This window comes from Mauremys reevesii, linkage group 23, assembly GCF_016161935.1.
Source record: "Mauremys reevesii isolate NIE-2019 linkage group 23, ASM1616193v1, whole genome shotgun sequence".
NCBI lineage: Eukaryota > Metazoa > Chordata > Testudines > Geoemydidae > Mauremys > Mauremys reevesii.
In genome coordinates, this window is record NC_052645.1 from 5718048 (window position 1) to 5732559 (window position 14512).

A 14512-nucleotide genomic window follows, 5' to 3' on the forward strand; every position below is an offset into this window, starting at 1 on the left:
AAGGTTCGATTTCAGTAGGACAATGGCAGTAAGTTCCAGGGAGCTTGGGAGGGTGATGTGGGCCTTAGCCAGCTGCTGGGATCAGAGCCCCCCGGGGCAGTGCAGGATTGCTCCTCCCAGGTTATTCTGCAGGCCCTTACCCAGTCCGGGTTTAAATATCCCAAGCAGTGGGTGTTCCAACACTTCCATTTGGGGAATAAAATCACAGTTGACTAGAGCTCACATGCAAGACTCTAGCTCCCATACAAAATATGGTTTAGGTCTGATCTACACTATGAATGGGATCGTACTGTAACTGGATCAGGGAATAGCTGTGTTGTAACTGGGGGCCCTGACTCAATTATCTACCTGAAAAGGGGAAAATGTGCTGGTGCCCTTCTTTGCTTCTTTACAGTGAATAAAGAAGGCCCCAAAGTATAATTTTTATAAACTCCTCTGTTTGGTCCATTAGAAATGCAACATTTATTTGTCCTGGAAGACTCTCTGGAAGGCTGGAGAACTAGTAAAGGAGAGATCACAGGAGCCCAGAGAGTGAATGCTGGGAGACAGAGCAGCAGAGGTTTTAACCAGACTGTTTAAAGCTCTGCTTTCGCTTTGATTTTGTTAACACCTGGTAACTTTCCTGAGCAATGAACAGTTTGGCAAAAGGCAGCCTGAGTAAAGATTCTGCCCCCATCTCCTCCAGGAAGGGCTCCTGCTTACAGTAACCCTGCACCCTCCCCCACACCCCCTGCAAAGCGCAACAAGCTTGAGATTTCTGTGGTAAAAACAAACACCCCAAGCGCCCTGCCGGCCCTTCTCCATCCAGCATAAAGATGCAAAGTTGGGGCACAAATCCAGTTTTAGTTAAACTCTTTTAAAGCTGGCCCCTGCAGGATACTCAGGTTTGAGATGCCTTTAACCTGGGCCCCATTAACAGCCCTTTGTACACAGCCTGTTACTTGACAGGATAAAGCCCCCAGCATGATGGCCTGGCCCCCAAGCAGAGCCAACATCCATCCAGAACTGCCCTGCTGGAATTGGCCAGAGCCTGCCAGACACCTACTCAGTGCTAGGCGGCGGGTGTCACTTGGAGTGGTCGGAAGTGCCCCACACCAGCACCAGTGATGGGGAAACTGCTGAAGCCCAGCCCCATCACAGCCCTGGCTGAATTGGTCATTCCCAGTGTTGTTTCTGTGCTCTTTGCCCTAACACTCCTCTTGGTCTCCTCTTTCTTGCTGCAGGATGTAGTGACTTACTATTTAAACCTAACCCATGCTAACCTGGTGGCCCCAAGCTGGGAGAGAGAGTATCGGCTGACTGAAGCCTTCCAGGTGCCTAACGGGTCAGCATGCTCCATGCACATGGTGCTGGAGAAGATCTCAAAGGACAAGCACTACTTACAGCAGTACTATCAGTTTAACTCAGTCAAGTATGACCTCACAGAGTGTGATGAGAGCTGCCAGACTGATCATATCTGTGCTATCAGGGAAGTTGATTTTCTAAAATACAATGAATGCATTAAAGCCAGGAGCTTCACAGCTGTATCCAGTCTGCCAGCAAAACCCCTTTTATTTCTCTGCTCACTGCTGGGCCTCCTCAGCTTCCAGAGGCCCCTCTGGTGACTCTGACTAGGTGGAGCCCTGTGCAAACAGAGAATGCAGCACATAAATCAACATCAGCAAATGCCTCAGTGGGTGGAACTTACTCTGGAAGAGGATGAAATCTATTGTCATTGCTGGGGTTTTATGACATGATTTTTCTAATAAAGGTTGTTGGGTTTGGAAGGGATGGTGTCCTGCCTGGTGCTTTCTAACCAGGAAGGTGGGCGAGGAAATTGCTGTTCACCCCACCATGACATGAGCGGGGACCTCACGAGTTCCATAATCTTTAACTCAACCTGCTAAAAAGTGTGGAACTACAGTCTGCTTTGTCACTAGGATTGTAGCCCAAGTGCAGTAACTTGAGTTAAGAACATGCCTTTTTTCCTAGTGACATGGAGACCACAGAGGCTGGGTGGGTGGCATGGGTGGGTGGCAATGTGGGGCAGCAGGATAGGTTGTATGCATAAGCCAAGACAGCTGGGTGCGGTTCGTTATTCTGACACTTATTTACCATGTAAACTTGAGCAAGTCTCTTAGGCCAAGATTTTCCAATGTCAATGCCTAATCTTAGGTTCCAAAATAAATGTCCAATTTTTAAGTGGTGCGCTCCCAGCATTACCCCAGGAACAGATCTAAGGGTCCCAGAGTAGCCCTTCTGTTGCTTACATGGATTGGTAACTGGTTAAAAGATAGGGAACAAAGGGTAGGAATACATGGTCAGTTTTCAGAATGGAGAGAGGTAAATAGTGGTGTCCCCTAGGGGTCTGTACTGGGACCAGTCCTATTCAACATATTCATAAACGATCTGGAAAAAGGGGTAAATGGTGAGGTGGTAAAATTTACAGATAAGTATTTTTGTATCAAGATAGTTATGTCCTAGGCAGACTGAAGAGCTACAAAAAGATCTCTCAAAACTGGGTGATTGGGCAACAAAATGGCGAATGACATTCAGTGTTGATAAATGCAAAGTAATGCACATTAGGAAACATAATCCTAACTATACATATCAAATTATGGGGTCTAAATTAGCTGTTACCAGTCAAGAAAGGGATCTTGGAGTCATTCTGGATAGTTCTCTGAAAACATCCACTCAATGTGCAGCAGCAGTCAAAAAAGCGAACAGAATGTCTGGGATCATTACACAAGGGATAGATAAGAAGACAGAAAATATCATATTGCCTCTATATAAATCCATCGTATGCCCACATCTTGAATACTGTGTGCAGATGTGGGTGCCCCATCTCAAAAAATATATACTGGAATTGGAAAAGATTCAGAAAAGGGCAACAAAAATTATTAGGGAGTATGGAACAGCTTCTGTAAGTGGTGAGATTAATAAGGCTGGGACTTTTCAGCCTGAAAAAGAGATGACTAAGGGGTGATATGATTGAGGTCTATAAAATCATGACTGGTGTGGAAGAAATAAACAAGGAAGTGTTATTTACTCCTTCTCATAGCACAAGAACTAGGGGTCACCAAGTGAAATTAATAGGCAGCAGGATTAAAACAAACAAAAGGAAGTATTTTCTCACACAACGCACAGTCAACCTGTGGAACTCTTTGCCAGAGGATGTTGTGAAGGCCAAGACTATAACACGGTTCAAAAACAAACTAGATAAATTCATGGAGGCTAGGTCCGTCAATGGCTATTAGCCAGAATGGGCAGGAATGGTGTCCCTAGCCTCTCTTTGCCAGAAGCTGGGCATGAGTGACAGGGGATGGATCACTTGATGATTACCTGTTCTGTTCATTCCCTCTGGGGCACCTGGCATTGTCGGCCACTGGGCTAGATGGACCTTTGGTCTGACCCAGTATGGCCGTTCTTATGGTCCCCAAATGTTAACCTATTAATCTGTTCCTGCAAGGTAAAGAGTGTCATCCATCCTCAGCAAGTTTGCGGATGACACTAAGCTGGGGGGAGAGGTAGACATCTGGAGGGTAGGGATAAAGTCCAGAGTGACCTACACAGATTGGAGGATTGGCCCTAAAGAAATCTGATGAGTTCAACATGGACAAATGCAGAGTCCTGCACTTAGGACAGAAGAATCCCATGCACTGCTACAGGCTGGGGACCAACTGGCTAAGCAGCAGTTCTGCAGAAAAGGACCTGGGGATTACAGCGGATGAGAAGCTGGATATGAGTCAACAGTGTGACCTTGTTGTCAAGAAGGCTAACAGCATATTGGGCTGCATTAGTAGGGGCATTGCCAGCAGATTGAGGGAAGTGATTATTCCCCTTTATTCAGCATTGGTGAGGCCACATCTGGAGTACTGCGTCCACTGTTGGGGTCCCCACTACAGAAAGGATGTGGACAAAATTGGAGATAGTCCAGCGGAGGGCAACAAAAATGATCAGGGGGCTGGGGCACATGACATATGGGGAGAGGCTGAGGGAACTGGGGTTATTTAGTCTGCAGAAGAGAAGAGTGAGGGGGGATTTGATAGCAGCCTTCAACTACCTGAAGGGGGGGTTCCAAAGAGGATGGAGCTCAGCTGTTCTCAGTGGTGGCAGATGACAGAACAAGGAGCAATGGTCTTAAATTGCAGTGGAGGAGGTGTAGTTGGATATTGGGAAAAACTTTACTAGGAGGTGGTGAAGCACTGGAATGGGTTACCTTGGGAGGTGGTGGAATCTCCATCCTTAGAGGTTTTTAAGTCCCAGCTTGACAAAGCCTTGTCTGGGATGATTTAGTTGGTGTTGGTCCTGCTTTGAGCAGGGGGTTGGACTAGATGACCTCTCTTCCAACCCTAATCTCTATGATTCTATGAAATTGCCATGGTTTACCAAGGATTTCCCTGTGCCCTGCAGGAAACTCCTCAGAACAGACTAGTTCTGTTCACCTCTTGGAGGACACAGATCCAGCCTGCCACTCAAAGGATTGACATCCAGGCAATACTTTTCCAAAACAAAAAGTGTTTTCTTTATTTATTGTAATCAATGTTTCCTAATGAATCTAAACCTAAATTAAAACAAACATAAATCCCTTAGCAGAGGTATACAAGCTAAAGTACCCAATACTGTAATGTTATACAGTTGGAATGACTTAAGTGATTGTTCTGCACATGGTGATATGCAGGACACTGACAGAAATCTTAATAAAGTCTAAACTTTATACATAGTAAAATAAACATACACACCACTGACACTCATCTTTAGTATCCCAAGCATACACATGCATTATTAACCCTATTTCTATACTATAGCTAGCATGTTTATGCGCCGTAGTGTTCTTTCCCTCTGTTCTTTTTAAGGATCCTGCTTTGTCCCAGCAGCATTGCTGCTGGGCTGTCACCCTGCAGTTTCTTCTGCTGCTGCTGCTTCGCTTTTTTAGGTTTCTTCTGATCTTTTCCTGGTTTTCCTCCTTATCCTGGTCCTAACTTGATTGACTTTTGCCTGTCTGCTCTCTATCTTTCATACAATTTTTGACCTGTTCTGATTGGCTTGTTTCCCAATCTTAGTATTAGCATAGCTATCCTCCAATCACCTTTACACCCTCTCTGATGGGGCCATACTTATAGACCAATCACAACTGCTAAAGCTGTCAAAGATGTTATTGTTGTGTATTTGGTTGTCATGGTTTTTGTTGCTATGGCAACTGAGTTAGATTATTATGGGTTAGCTCAACCGGTTTCAACCGGCTGAGTGAGCTCTCTGTATATCTGTAAATAAAATGGAGGTTTTGGTTAGCTGCCTGCTCTCTGGCCTCAAGTGATTGCTTCCTACACCGGCTGCCCCAAGGATTTAACACTGGCGACGAGGATGGGATCCTGGTGCTGCTCCAGTAACAGAAGGAAGTAGAAGTCAAGGTAAAGAACAAACAAAAAAAGCTGCTTGTTTGCACTGACTGTGAAAGTGAAACTAAAAATCATGGCTACTCTGACCAGGCCCCTGGAGCCTTTTGATGAGAATACAGAGCAGTGGCATGTGTATACTGAGCGTTTTGAGCTTTTTGGTATTGCAAATGACATTACAGAAGCGAAGAAGGTGCCAATATTCTTAACTGTTGTAGGGGCTAAAACCTACTCTCTGCTACGCAGCTTACTACATCCTGTTAAGCCTGAGACTAAATCTTACAGTGACATTGTGGAAATCCTGGGGTCTCATTTCTCCCCAAAACCACTGGTAATTGCTGAAAGATATAGGTTCCACAAAAGAGACCAAAAGGAAGATGAAACAGTTGTACAATTTGTAGCCATTTTAAAAAAGTTAGCAGAACACTGTGAATTTAAAGAGATGTTAAATGATGCCCTGCGTGACAGGTTAGTGTGTGGCCTCTGCAGTGAAGCTATACGGAAGCGCCTACTGACAGAGGCTCAGCTTACATTACAGAAGGCTGTTGATATTGCTGTCTCCATGGAACTGGCTAGGGTGCAAAAAGTGTCACAAGAACTGACCCACAAAACGGTGCAGAGTCAAGAATGTTACCGCTGTGGTAAGCTGGGTCACCAGGCATCAGAATGCTGGTGTAAGGACCTGGTGTGTCGACACTGTGGCAAAAAGGGACACATCGAGTGTGCCTGTAAACAAAAGAAAAAGAGGCCTGTGGTCTGGCCGACAAAAAGAGGAACCTTGCATACCCTAGAGCAGACCCAGGATGATCAAGGTGACACCTCCTCACAAGAGGAAGTGCCACTGCATGCTTTGTCTTTGGCAGCGGGCTCACATGAATACTGGGTAACCCCCTTATTGGAGGGCAAACCTATACGCATGGAACTAGACACCGGTGCAGCTGTCTCGCTGGTTCCTGAGACTGTGTATAAGGAAAAGCTACAGCATCTTCCGCTTAAGGCAACAAAAACTGTTCTGAAGACGTATACAGGTGAAGCTGTGCCCATGTTGGGCACTATTGATGTTAAGGTGGAGCTCAATGGACAGGCGGCTAAATTGCCACTGTTTGTGGTGAGAGGTAACTACCCAGCCTTAATGGGTAGGTCTTGGCTTGGGAAGATTCAGCTGAACTGGGCAGAAGTGCACCGGATGACTAAAGAAGAAACCAGTCTAACCCCTATACTAAGGAAACATGCTGCTGTTTTTGGAGATGATTTGGGAAGTATGAAGGGAATCACTGTGACATTGAACATTAAACCTGGCAGTCCACCAAAATATCTGAAAGCCCGAACTGTGCCATATGCCATCAGGCCAAACGTTGAAGCAGACCTGGAGCGCCTGGTCACCAATGGAGTCCTAATACCAGTTACCCATAGCTCATGGGCCACTCCTATCGTTCCAATAGTAAAGAAAGATGGCTCTCTCCGGATTTGCGGTGATTTTAAAGTCACTGTCAACCCAGTGTTGTGTGCAGAGCAATACCCGCTTCCCCGCATCGATGACCTCTTCGCAGGCCTGGCTGGGGGACAAAAGTTCAGTAAGATTGATCTGAGTCAAGCATATTTACAGATGCACGTTGATGAAAAGTCCCAAGAGCTGTTGACTGTTGTGACTCATAAGGGGCTTTATCGATACTGTCGCCTACCCTTCGGAATCACATCGGCTCCCGCCCTGTTCCAGAGGGCTATGGACCAGATCTTGTGTGGCTTGTCAGGAGTTCAGTGCTATCTGGATGATATCCTGGTCACTGGAAGAAATGAAGAGGATCACTTAAAGAATTTAGAGGCTACCCTACAAAGACTGGAAGAGTATGGCCTACGAGTTCGCAAAGACAAGTGTGAATTCTTCAAGCCCTCTGTTGAATATTTGGGACACATCATTGATTCTGCAGGTCTTCATAAGGCCCCTGCAAAAGTTAAAGCTATTGTGGAGGCTCCCCCACCTCGAAATGTAAGCCAGCTGTGCTCGTTTCTAGGACTCCTGAACTATTATGGAAAGTTCATCTCACAGTTAGCCACACTGCTAAAACCACTTCATGAGCTCCTTGGGCAGAACAAGGCCTGGAAGTGGACTGAAGCCTGTGATGTTGCATTTAACAAAGCTAAGGATGCATTGCTAAATTCTGAAGTTCTAACGCACTTTGATCCATCCTTACCACTGCAATTGGCCTGCGATGCCTCCCCTTATGGAGTGGGAGCAGTCGTGTCACATATTATGCCTTCAGGAGAAGAGAGACCTATTGCTTTTGCTTCACGCACTCTAAGCAAAGCAGAAACTAACTACGCCCAAATCGAATGTGAGGCATTAGGAATTGTTTTTGGAATTCGGAAGTTTCATCAGTACCTGTTTGGGCGAAAATTTACTCTTCTCACAGACCATCGACCTCTGACATCAATTTTTGGACCCTACACAGGCATTCCCCCATTAGCTGCTAGTCGTATGCAACGTTGGGCATTGTTACTTTCAGCACACACATATGAAATCAAATATCGGAAATCCACTCTGCACGGCAATGCAGATGGCCTCTCAAGGTTGCCTTTGCCGGTCAAACACCAAGATAGTGCCCAAAAGGAAATCTTCTACTTTGAACAGGTAGAGAATACACCCATCACTGCTACTCAGATAAAGAAGGCAACTCGCGTTGACCCAGTATTGTCCCACGTTATGGACCTGGTGATGCATGGAAAATCTCGACAAACCTCTCCGGTCTCATCCGACCTTGTTCCCTACATGTCCAAGCGGACGGAGTTATCGGTCCAATCTGGTTGTTTGTTGTGGGGGAGACGTGTCATTATTCCACCACCACTGAGATCACAGATGTTAGAACAGTTACATTCCGGTCACTGTGGAATAGTGCGCATGAAGGAAATTGCACGAAGCTATTTTTGGTGGCCTGGACTGGACAGCGCTATTGAAGAGAAGGCAAAAGCTTGTATGTCATGTCAGGGTGTGAGGAATGCACCCCAGTGGGCACCCCTACACCCATGGGACTGGCCTGAAAACCCGTGGCAACGTATTCACGTTGACTTTGCTGGCCCCCTTGAAGGAAGCATGTTCTTGGTGGCAATAGATGCCCATTCTAAATGGCCAGAAGTCTCTATAATGCAGTCCACTTCTGCAGAGAGTACTATCCTAAACTACGAGGACTCTTTAGTCGTTTTGGTCTGCCAGAACAACTTGTGAGCGACAACGGACCGCAGTTCGTTTCTCAGGAGTTTCAAAATTTTATGAAGGCAAATGGGATACACCACATCACGTCAGCACCATATCATCCGTCCACCAACGGATTAGCTGAAAGATTTGTGCAGACAATGAAAAACGCTTTGAAATCAGCAAGGGGACAACACTCCATTCAAAAGCGTCTGGATACCTTTTTACTTTCCTACAGAAACACACCTCATGCTACGACCCACGCATCTCCGGCCTTTCTAATGATGGGACGACAGCTGCGCACTTGCTTTGATCTGCTGAAACCTTTCGAACCCCGACAAATTGTGCAACATCAGCAGCAATATCAAGTCATCAGATGGGCACCCAGAGCAAAAGACCGAACCTTTAGCCCGGGACAGCCAGTTTTGGCTCGGAATTATACTTCCAGAGCTAAATGGGTACCGGCCACAGTCATCACTCAAACAGGACCTGTTTCCTACACAGTCCGGACTGCAGAGAATCTTACCTGGCGGCGACATGTAGATCAGCTGTTGCCAGGTCATGCCAGTCCTCAGGACCCATCTGCAGTTGAGGGGTCTGACTTCACCTCTTCTGGTGAGGGACCGAATCACGAGTCACCTGTTTCTGACTGTTCTCCTCCATTACTGCCGGCGGCTGAGATACCCCTTTGCCCAGCACGAGCTGATACCACCTCCTCACCTGTTCGTGCTGCGGACCCTGAGCCCCTAGTGCTTTCGGGTGCAATAACACCAGAAGTTCGCCGTAATCCACCTAGAGACAGAAGGCCTCCTCATCGGCTGGATCTTTAGCTAGGGCGAACCCACGGTTATGGGGCAAAATAATCCCCAGGGTTTAGCCGGGAATGGAGGCAGTCTACCCTCCTTCTCTAGTCTAGTGTGTGTTTTATTTAGGGGATGTTCTTATTAGGGGGGGAGGAATATGTTGTGTATTTGGTTGTCATGGTTTTTGTTGCTATGGCAACTGAGTTAGATTATTATGGGTTAGCTCAACCGGTTTCAACCGGCTGAGTGAGCTCTCTGTATATCTGTAAATAAAATGGAGGTTTTGGTTAGCTGCCTGCTCTCTGGCCTCAAGTGATTGCTTCCTACACCGGCTGCCCCAAGGATTTAACAGTTATACAACATGTTTTAGTATTATGGGATGCTTACTATTATGGCATGGTGACCCTCACCTAGTTTTGGACTGAACATGCCTGCTTGACCGCTCCCTTTAGTTTTGGCATCACCTTTACTTGACCTTAGGCCATATCTGACTACCAACACACTAGCCATAGGCTAACCTGCTTATACTGTCAATTCATTGTCCTTGGCTGTGTGCCAACATTGTACACACACTTACATACCACCTTATTTCTTTAGTATATGCTTAATTGTTAACTTATGCACCTTAATGTTATGGTCTACCACTGCCACCCCATTTCTTACCAATTTAATTTTATTTCAGTTCTGCCCCTATTTTCAGTTAATGGTGGCAAAGCAAGGTTTTCAGTTCTGTGCTTAAGAAACAAAATAGAGCAGCTCAAAATCCTTTCGTATCACCAGCAACGCCCATTGAGGTCAGGGGGGCTGCTGCACACTCAGCAGTCCTGCACAGCGCTAGTTCACTTCCTTAACATAGACTTAGGGGCCTGAATTTAGGCTCCTATTTATGAAAATCTTGTTCTTAATGACTCAGTGACTCACTGGCAAAATGCAGTGTCTCTGTGCCCCCTACCCCCAACCCAAAGTGCCCTGAGACCCAGGGATGAGACAGTACAGTGCTGTTATTGGACCCTTTTCAATATCTAAATGAAGCCACAGAGTGGCTCGCCAGGGCAGCAGGCCTGGATTGCAGGGGTTCATTCAGTTGCTAGGTTTGCCCTTGGACAAGTCATGGAGCTTCCCTCCACCCTGGAAGGGGCAGTAACCCTTCGCTGTGCCAGAGAAGTGGCTCTGTGGCTCGTTGCAAACATGCAGCTCTAGAGAAGTTACTGTAATGTTCCCTCTGCAGCTGCACAGGGATAAAAACAGCTGTCCTGGGGCTTTTGCCTTCCCCAAAGGGATGTAGCTCTTGGGGGCCAGAAGCCAGGAAGGGATTTGGGAGATGGAAGGGAGCTGGGCAAAAATTTTCTGTAGCGAGACATTTCCACAGTATCCATGACCCAATACAGACTAACATGACTACCCCTCTGATACTTGACATCCACTCAATGACAATTACCCATTTACGATTATATTTTTAGACCTGTCAGCCAGTTTTTGATCCATTTAATGTGAGCCATGTTAATTTTATATCATTCTAGGTTTTTTAATAAAAATGTTAATCAAAATATAAGAACATAAGAACGGCCATACTGGGTCAGACCAAAGATCCATCCAGCCCAGTATCCTGTCTACCGACAGTGGCCAATGCCAGGTGCCACAGAGGGAGTGAACCTCACAGGTAATGATCAAGTGATCTCTCTCCTGCCATCCATCTCCACCCTCTGACAAACAGAGGCTAGAGACACCATTCCTTACCCATCCCGGATAATAGCCATTAATGGAGTTAAACTCATGGAGGTTATCTAGTTCTCTTTTAAACCCTGTTATAATCCTAGCCTTCACAACCTCCTCAGGCAAGGAGTTCCACAGGTTGACTGTACTCTGTATGAAGAACTTCTTCCTTTTATTTGTTTTAAACCTGCTGCCCCTAATTGAGGCAGGGGAGATCAGAGCCAAATGGGTGGAGGTGGCAGAGAAGAAGAAAGCTAGTAGCAGTTGGTGGGGAAACCAGAAGGGGCAACCTGAGATGACACCCCACCATCGGGGTCAGCCCAAGGCCCCAGATTGCAAGGAGGAGCCCTCCACACAGCCAGGGAGACCCCAGATGCCCTCTCGTCCCACTACCCTACTCTCCACCACCCACCTCACCCAAGCCCACAGTCAGCCAGGTGATGCTTTAAATGCAATGAGCTGGGCCACGTAAAGGCCAACTGCCCCAAGAGCACCAGCCAACTGCAACTCATCACCCCAGGGTCTCACCCAGAGCCTTCAGGCCCAGATGCCTCAGAGAACCCCCAGAGCGAAGGGAAAGTGGGAGTGTGGGCAGGAGGAAGATTACTGTGTGGAGACACACCGGAGCACAGGTGTCAGCTATCCACCAATCCTTAGTGGACCCCAAATTCATCAACCCAGAGGCCCAAGTGACGGTGCAACCCTTCATGGCCAACTCTTTTAACTTGACTACAGCCAAGTCGCCTGTCCAGTACAAGAGCTGGTCAGGAATATGGACTTTTGCAGTCTATGACGATTATCTCATTCCCATACTGCTGGGAGAAGACTTAGCCAACCATGTGAGGCTAACAAAAAGGGTGGGGATGGTCACCTGCAGCCAGGCTAAACAGGCCTCCACACCTAACTCCATTCCTGAGCCTCCTACAGGGACCCAGCCAAAGTGGTGGCGTGGAACCAAACCCCAGACCAGAGTCTATGGCAACAGTTGTAGATCCAGTTCCTGAGACCCAGGCAGAACCAGCCCAAGGATAGGAACTGGTGGAGCAGTCAGCACCAAAGCCCGTGCTTGCAACCCCACCAGGGTCTGGGGAGCCAGCACCAAAAGGCGCCACAGAGCCTGCACCTGCAGCAGCAGCTACACTGGCACGAGAAGCTCAACCGGAGCCTGAAATACAACCTAGTGCGCCAGCGGAGAGCAGTTCACAGTCGATGGAGACACCCGCCTCCCCCACCCCCTCATCACCCGCATTGCTTCCAGGGGGACCAAGCCCAAGTCCACAATCCAGTGAGGAACTAATGTCTCCAGCATCAAGGGAGCAGTTCCAGGCAGAGCAGGAAGTGAATGAAAGCCTCAAGGGAGCTTGGACGGCAGCACGGAGCGACCCACCATCTCTCAGCTCTTCTAATAGGTCCAGGTTTGTTGTAGAAGGAGGACTCTTATACAAGGAAACCCTTTTTGGTGGGCACAAGGAGGACTGGCATCCTCAAAGACAGTTGGTAGTTTCAAGTAAGTATTGAGAAAAGCTCTTGAGCTTAGCCCATGATCACGCTAGTGGCCATGCTGGGGTGAATAGGAACAAAGACCATTTGGGAAAATCATTCCCCTGGGAGGGAATGGGCAAGGACGTGTGCCAGAGGGTGGAAAAGCCCCAAGACCAGCCCCTCTCCAGCTACTCCCCATAATTGAGGTTCCATTTCAGCGTGTAGCTGTGGATATTCTGGGTACTTTTCCCTAAGACACCCAGAGGAAAGATGTACATGCTGACCTTCGTGGATTTTGCCACTCAGTAGCCGGAAGCAGTAGCTCTAAGCAACACCAGGGCTAAAGTGTGAGACAGGCATTGGCAGACATTTTTGCCAGGGTAGGTTGGCCCTCCGACATCCTTACGGATTCGGGAACTAACTTTCTTGCAGGGACCATGAATGTCTTTGGGAAGCTCCTGGGCTGAACCATTTGGTTGCCATCCCTTACCACCATCAAACAAGTGACCTAGTGAAGTTTAATGGGACTTTGGGGGCCATGATATGTAAATTTGTGACTGAGCACTTCAAAGATTGAGACCTAGTGTTGCAGCAGTTGCTCTCTGCCTACATGGCTATACCACATCCCAGTTTGGGGTTTTCACCCTTTGAACTTATTTATGGCCACAAAGTTAAGGGGCCATTACAGTTGGTGAAGCAGCAATGAAAGGGGGTTACATTTTGTACTTTGTAACCAACCTGCAAAACACCCTCAAAGACTCTTTAGCCCTTGCTTGAGAAAACCTACAAGATGCTCAACAAGAGCAAAAGTCCTGGTATGATAAACATGCCAGAGAGCGTTCTTTCAGAGATGGTGACCAAGTCACGGTCCTGAAAGTGCTCCAGGCCAATAAGATGGAAGCGTTGTGGGAGGGGCCATTTATGGTCTGAGAGCTCCTGGGAGCTGTTAGTTACCTCACAGTGTTCTTAGACCCTACCCTAAAACTTACAGTATACCATGTTAATTCTCTAAAGCCCTTTTATTCCTGAGAAATCAAGGTTTTCCAGTTTATAGCCCATGAGAGAGATGACGCTGAGTGGCCTGAAGGAATCTACTATGAAGGGAAAAGCAACGGTGACGCAGAAGAGGTGAGACTTTCCATAACCCTTGGGCGTAAGCAGCAATAGCAAATTCAGGAGCTGTGCACCAGCTTCACGCCAATATTTTCAGACACCCCAGGACAGACAAAACGGGCATACTACTCCACTGACATAAGTGATGCTCACACAATTCGAGCCCAAACCTCCTGGATGACTCCTCAAGCCAAAACTGCAATAGAAAGGGAGATTGTCATGGACTCACAGATCGTGCCCCCTCTTGGCCCCGTGCGGTCCGTGGGGGGTGCCCCTTTCAGTGCAACAGCCCTTCTCGGGGGTCCACTCTCTCTCGGGGTCAGGCCCCTCCACCTCCTGGAGCCACACCTCTCTGAGCCTTAGCACGTCTGTCTCTCGCCGTGGGCCCCATCAGGGAGTCCACGTGCTCTGGACCCCCCGGGCCTCCTCACCCCCGAAGGGGTTGATGCGACCCTGTTCTCTAGGCCGGAGTGACTCTCAGCCAGCATAAAACAGGAGGGTTTATTGAGAGTTGAACACAGCACAGGAAACTCTCAGGGCCTCAAGCCTGGCCTCCCTCAGCCCAGCACATCCCAGTCTCCCTGCATCCAGGTGGGCTCTGCTTGCTCCCCCTCTCCAGCCCAGAACCCCCCTGCTTCCCAGCTGGGCCTCCGATATCCCCAGCCCCAAGCCCTCCCTCTGTCCATTGTCTTCTCTCTAGGTAAACAGGGTCATAAACAGGAAGGCCTGGGTCTCCTCCCGTCTCAGCCCTCCTCTGGCTGGAACTGGCTGGTCAGGTCACCAGGGTCCTCTCTTCGCAGCCCATTGTCTTCCCACTGGCCAGAACCGGCTGTGACTCC

At 47.9% G+C, this 14512-nt stretch overlaps 1 protein-coding gene across 2 annotated transcripts in view; it reads left to right on the plus strand.

Moving 5' to 3' along the window:
• The window catches only part of SMPDL3B (sphingomyelin phosphodiesterase acid like 3B), a 33013-nt gene extending 31247 nt beyond the window's left edge, over positions 1–1766 (plus strand). For both annotated transcript variants that reach the window (XM_039511606.1, XM_039511605.1), the window contains exon 8: positions 1224–1766. In XM_039511606.1, coding sequence (XP_039367540.1) covers positions 1224–1604 — 381 coding nt within the window. In that variant the 3' untranslated portion in view covers positions 1605–1766. The remainder of the gene's footprint in view (positions 1–1223) is intronic.
• The last annotated feature ends 12746 nt before the right edge of the window (positions 1767–14512 follow it).